Source organism: Nematolebias whitei, chromosome 1 (genome assembly GCF_014905685.2).
Source record: "Nematolebias whitei isolate Nwh7 chromosome 1, NemWhi1, whole genome shotgun sequence".
In the NCBI taxonomy this organism is placed as follows: Eukaryota; Metazoa; Chordata; class Actinopteri; order Cyprinodontiformes; family Rivulidae; genus Nematolebias; species Nematolebias whitei.
The window spans coordinates 15,362,185-15,368,576 of NC_056498.1; the positions used below are offsets into that span (position 1 = coordinate 15,362,185).

The window sequence follows — 6,392 nt, forward strand, 5'->3', positions numbered from 1 at the left end:
CCCCCCCCCCCCCCCCCCCCCCCCCCTTCAGGAGACCCGCTGTATTCACAGTGAGACAAGTCTCTGCCACTGTATTTTGTTTTCTTGGAATGTGGCATATCTTGACTCGGTAAAGCTGAAGGACCAGGAACAATTGTGTAATACGGCTGATGCAGAGGACAGAGTGAGAAGGAGGAGAATGACTCACTGTGGTGACCCCTGAAGAGGGAAAAAAAGGGAAAAGCCAGAAGAAGAAGAAGAAGAAGAAGAAGTGTCCTTCATGGCCTCCAACAATTTTAAGGCTCAATGGTCAGTCTCAAGGATAAACTCTCGTCTCAGAATTCAATTCAATTCAGTTCAATTCAATTCAAAAATACTTTATTAATCCCAAAGGGAAATTAAGTGTTGTTGTAGCTCATAATCCTGATTTCATTCAAGAGTTGTTGATGCTGATAGCTGTGGGCAGGATCTCCTGCAGCAAATCTGAAGAATATAGCCACAGATACTGATCCGTCCACCCGGATCCAGCTTGCTGTCAGATCCAGCGGGCCTCTCAGTCCTCCTGGGCAGCAGGACTGCACGAATGCCGGACAGAATTCCTCCCTGAGTGATGGACACTCCTCCTAGCAGTCTGCTGAGCTCCTAGTTGCTACAGACAGACAGCTGAAGATGTCGGGGAATGATCTCGGTCCTCCCGTTGTCACGAGCTGAGTCTCCAACCAGCAACACCTTGAACCACTTTGGCTGTGGCTGCCTGTTGGGAGGACCGATGAGGGATAGGACGGCCCCCAGAAACCATCTTGGCTCCAGAAAACTGATTGATCCACTTAAGGAGTTTACTGCTTGGTGGGGAAACAGTTTACTGGAACTCCTCAGACTGATGAAGCCCTCTGGATAGAGGGTGAAATGTCTCAATAAAAAAAAGAAACTGTCCAGATGACCTGACTGAGAATTATTGGATTTGGTACCTGGATGATTGAGCATGCACATTGTTGCTTACAGTACAATATTTCTAATTAGATTTAAGTGTTAATGATTAGTCAGAGCGGGGCCAAGAATGACATGGATTTCTGCTGTAACAAATCAATATCAAATATTTCATAGCAGTTTATGTGATCACTATTTGAATACCACCACAATAGGTTGTGATTTTTTTCTGAACACAAAAAGCAGACCCTATTTGTAGCACTCCTGGCGCAACCAGGGTTTCTTCCTGCAAGAAAATCCTAATATTTCTGGTAAAACTGAAATGTGAAAATAATGACTATGTTAATTTTAATAGAAAATGGTAAAATTTCATGCTTTTTTTTTTTTTAGATATGTGTAGTTTGAAGATGGTAGCAATCTGCTTTTGTCTTGGCCTCACTCAAATCAACCATTCAAAATTGACAGTCCCCCCAACCCCCACCCCACCCCAAATTCAGGTTAGAGGTTTCTGTAACAAGTGAGATAACATTGTTAAAAACTAAATAAATAAATAAAATAAAAACACGTCAAAAGATCATAACAATCACTTTGTGAAAAAAAATACAGATGAGATAAACCAGCTGCTGTTTGTTTCCTCTGCTTAACCAGGAGTCTTCATTTTCTTCCAGGAGCATGTGTAGTACGGGATGCTTCTGGGAATACAAGTGACATCCTGACTGGTAACAACACTGATGGTTGTGTGGGACTGGCATGTAATATGGGCTGGAACTTCACAAACTGCATCCAGTCCCAGTCCTGTGAATATGGGCTCGCCAACAGTGTGAAGGTAAGGATCCATTGTCTTTCAACAGTCATTGTGCAATAACATAAATTTTGACTTTTCATAAATATTGTTGATATTTTTAAAACTGTTGTAACTATTGAAAGTTTCATCTATACTATGACTTCAGTAGAATTTGGTAAAGTCTGCAAAATAAATGTTCCAACCAGGTACTGGGGCAAGTTTCTGGTTTCTACTACCTCATCACAGCTGGAGTCTTTGCAGCCAGCTTGTCCTCTGCTCTTGGATTCCTAATCTCTGCACCAAAGGTTTTTCAGGTAACAGTTGGTGACCATTGTAACAACCCATTTCATATTTGAGTAGAGGTTTAAAATAAATATGGTTTTGGTGCTAGAAAAAAAAGCAGCAGTGAAATTTAGCTTCCAGTTGTCATAGTTAACTATTTTGCAAATTGAATATTGCTTCCCTGTTGTCTTGTGATGTATATAGGTTTTCAATTATTTTACATATTTTTGGCTTTCCAGGTTCCTGTATTTTACAGGATTTTGAAACATTGCTTGATTGACTAAATACACATGATTTACCTTTCTTATACTCCATCAAACAGATAAACAATTACAAGTTTTCATATTTTTTGGGGGACTGTTCCCTTTTCAGGGGTCACCACAGCAAATCATTGTCCTTTATCCCACTATGTCCTCTGTATCCTCTATGCTCAGTTCAACTACCTCCATGTTCTTTCCTACAGGTTCTCCTCTTTGGCCTTTCTTTAGATCATTTTACTGGCATTTGCATTTCTAACATCCTTCTATCAATATACCCACTGTCCCTCTTGTATATGTCATGATCTGGAGGCAGGTCAAACCCAATGGTGCAGGCAGGACTCAGAGACCAGGTGGTAAAATGAAAAACACTTTAATACAAAATAAACAAGCTGATGAGGCAGCAAAACTTATTTCCAGAAGCACGTAGACAACATGAAGAATCCCTAGGGACTCAGGAGGCTTTACTAGACGATGCCCAGACAAAGAATGACACACAAACGCAGACTTATATACAGAGGCTAACAAGACATAACCACTGTAGTGATGTAGGGCTAGGTTAGCTTCAGTTAGCTTAAGAGCTCCACTACAGTCAATTTTTAATAACGGGTTCTCACTTTTTCGAGCTACTTGACAGATACGTGACAGAGGTACTGTGTGGGAGATGGTCTAATCAGTGACATGAGACATTAATTTTCTTTGACCCATCAAAATGAATGTGGTCATTTATTAACAGAATCAAAATTTAACATCAAAACATTGTACACTTGATTATACTATCGGCTCTGAGTAATAAAACTTAGCACGTTTTACTTAATAAAAACAACAGATATTTCTAAAGATATCTGGATTAATTACTGGCAAGATAGAAGAGTTTTAAAGATGGGAAATGAAGGAGTTTAAATGGAGAGAAAAGATGGATGAGGGAAAGTGTGTTGATGAGGAACGGCACCCTCCATCCGACCCCAGCTCAGCCTCGGTACACTCGGTAGTGAAGCGACTCGTTACCTTTGCAGAAGATAGGTCAGCTCCGGTACGGAGTTCCGTTTCAATGCTACCTTTCAGCGTCTCCTTAGGATGGCTGAGAATCGTCCGAAGTAGTGACGGTACTCCGTTCAACAACACGCTCACCTCCCGGGTGGACTCACATGAGCTGTGAGTCTGTCAGCGGTTCCACTCAGATGTGGAAGGTTCCATAATCCCAACTAGACTCGGAAGAGCTCCAAACTAACTCCAGCACTTCAGAACTTTCTCAAGGCACTAGAACTTCAGAACTAGCCCTTTCCCTCCGAACTTAACTTTCGGAACTTCTGTTCTCCCTGGAACTAGGAAGTGTCGACTTTTAAAGAGTTCTGCTTCCGGTCACTTTTGGGAAGTCCTGATTGGTTGAAAGAACCAACAAGGGTGTGGTTTTAGTGACGTCAGAGGGTCATTACAAGTCAGAAAAACAGCGGAGATGTTTAGGAACAGATAGAGAAATGTTTTGGAGAAATGACAGACTTACAGGTGCCAGTTTTCTTGTTTCTGTCTGAGAGGTTTAAAAACATGACAGTTCGTTCCAATAACTTGCTTCGGACTCTCTCTGACTTTTGACCGACATCACTCTTGTTTCAGACAGAAGATCAAAAATGCATAATTACTTTGTAACAGACATTTAACTTGATTTCTACTTTGAATGAGGATTGAAATCATTAATACTGTTTCACAGTTGATTTAAAATGAGTAGTTCATTTCAACATTTAAAATGGTATGAACTAAACACACTTTTGATTATCAAGATATTGTAAAATAGTAATGATAATATAAAAAAGACAGTGTTCTTTCAATTGATTAGTTCAGGATACAATTAGAAAGTCTCTGGATGAGCTAATTTGTATTTCTGGATTCAAATCAATGAAATAACAGTTCCTGTCCCATGAAGGTCTTCAGAGGCAGGTTTTGACCGGAGGCCGAGTTCACTACACCACAAACACCTGGACAGGACACACATGTGACACAGATAAGGGCTAATTATTAGAATGGACACCAGGGCATGCAGGGACAGAAACTAGTCACCAGAGGGCACCATCCTGACACTATACATGTCAAACCATCTCAGTCTGGCCTTTTTAACTTTATCTTCCCGTTGTTCAACCTTTGCTCTACCACTGACTACCACTGACTTAAGAAACCCCTACTGTTAAGGTGTGAGGTGTGATATGTCAATCTACATATGTATGTGTATCTTATCTCAGCTTTAAAACCTGAATCCCACACACTCTGCTCTTTGGATTAAGAAAGTTCCTTGCATGAGGAGTGAAACGTCTTCTGTTACAAATAAAGTCCAGTTGTTTAGTCTTGAACGTTTTTGAATTTACCACTGACTATCTCATTACAAATCCTATCCATTCTTTTCACTTCCAAGAATAATCTGAATATTTTAGCTCTGTCACTTCCAGATTTCTCTCTTGTCTTTTTGTTGATGCCACTGTCTCCAAATCATACAACTTAGCTGGTCTCACTACTCTCTTATAAACCGTTCCTTTGACCTTTGCTGCCACCTTTTTAAATCATAATCAATCCAGAAACTTTTTTGCCATGTACTCCATCCTTTTTGGACTCAAATCTTCCATCTCTTTATCATGTTTACTTGCACAGTGGACCGTAACTACTTTAAGTCCTGCACCTTTGTGACCTCTGCTCTTTGTAACCTCACCTCCCTCCCTCTCATTCACACACGTACTCTGTCTTGCTACAGCAGTCTTTTATTCCTCTTCTTTCAAGTGCATACCTCCACATTTTCATGCTTTCTGAACTTCATTCTCACTATTCTTTTTCACTTTATGGTCTACAGTTAAAATAAGATGCATTTATTCCCTTGGGAACAAACAGACTTTACTTTACAGGTGTTAAACTCAGTTTACAAACTCCTTAGTTGACACTAATCTAATGTAATGAAAAACTGTCATTGTGTTAACTTCATTTTCAATGTGAACTCCTTTCCCACGAAACGAACAGATCGTCTTAATGGGAGCTTGTGGTTCATTTTTGACGTCGAATTGAAACACCTGCCGAGGAGTTTACTCCCAGGATTTTCCCATGGAGATAACAGTTTTAAAAGAAGCCTTTGTTTCAGAATAACATTCTCTTTTCAGGAGATGAACAGCGAAACCTGTTGGGCAAACATTACATGTTTTTTTCACAGTGTCAGAACTGAATGTGTCATAGAAGGTGTCTGTGTTAGAGTAACCTCTCTAAGGTAATCATGTTTATTTTTCTCCTTTTAAAACAAGTGTGGCTTTTTAAAAGGCAGACAACTAAAATGGACTGTTATTTTATATTAAAACATGACAGAGTTTATGAACCATATCTTGTCCGGTGGGAGGTCCTAAGTCAATCTGTAACACCCAGACAGACATTTCACTTCTCAGTTCTTCTCCCACTTTCTACACACTTCACCACTCCTTCTACATGAAGCCACTTCAACTTCTTCCCTAGTGAGATGTCCAGGGAAGAAGCTTTTCTGCAAATGTCTCAGGACGAGAGAAACCTGGCATTAGAGTGAGATCTGAACCAGAGACATCAATCACCGCAGAGTGATAAAATCCCAGCTGACTTCAGAGCCAGTGGCCGGACCTTTGTCCCTCCAACGGTGATCGGTGACTTTTGAGAACACAATCCGCCTTTCAGTCAACGGAGCCTCTCAGGCCTTGCTGGTATCATCATAAGCAGTTGTGGACATTCTGACAGTTTATTCTGGTGAGAGAGACCCTTCAATGCACATTCTGGTGATCAGACATTCACAATAACATTAATTTAGATACACCACAGTTAAGTTAGTCCAAGGTTCTGCCTTTTATAAGAAGTTACACTGGATTTTAATAATAAAATAACCTTTGACACAAGGTAATTTTGTTATTAATTTATGTATTAATTTTTATGAACAACCTTCATCAGAGTATTATTTTTGTAATAAAATACATAAAAATCAACTAAATTTGTGATTATTTTGACATATCTGTGTGTATTAACTGATTTAATGCTCTTTAAACACGAGCAAGATTTCACGTTTCAGTTACATTTGAGGGTAGAGACTGATTTATTTTCCTCTCCAAGAGGTGGTGCCCGCTGAACGAGGTTATTTGCATAATAAATGCATATCTTATGAGCTTAACTCATAACTA

At 39.8% G+C, this 6,392-nt stretch overlaps 1 protein-coding gene across 1 annotated transcript in view; it reads left to right on the forward strand.

The window, feature by feature from the left end:
- Positions 1-6,392, forward strand: part of LOC119414823 (solute carrier family 12 member 3-like) — a 46,704-nt gene that overhangs the window by 23,457 nt on the left and 16,855 nt on the right. Inside the window, exons 12-13 of the mRNA XM_037681948.1 lie at positions 1,575-1,732; positions 1,897-2,004. Of these exons, the coding sequence (XP_037537876.1) occupies positions 1,575-1,732; positions 1,897-2,004 (266 nt within the window). The remainder of the gene's footprint in view (positions 1-1,574; positions 1,733-1,896; positions 2,005-6,392) is intronic.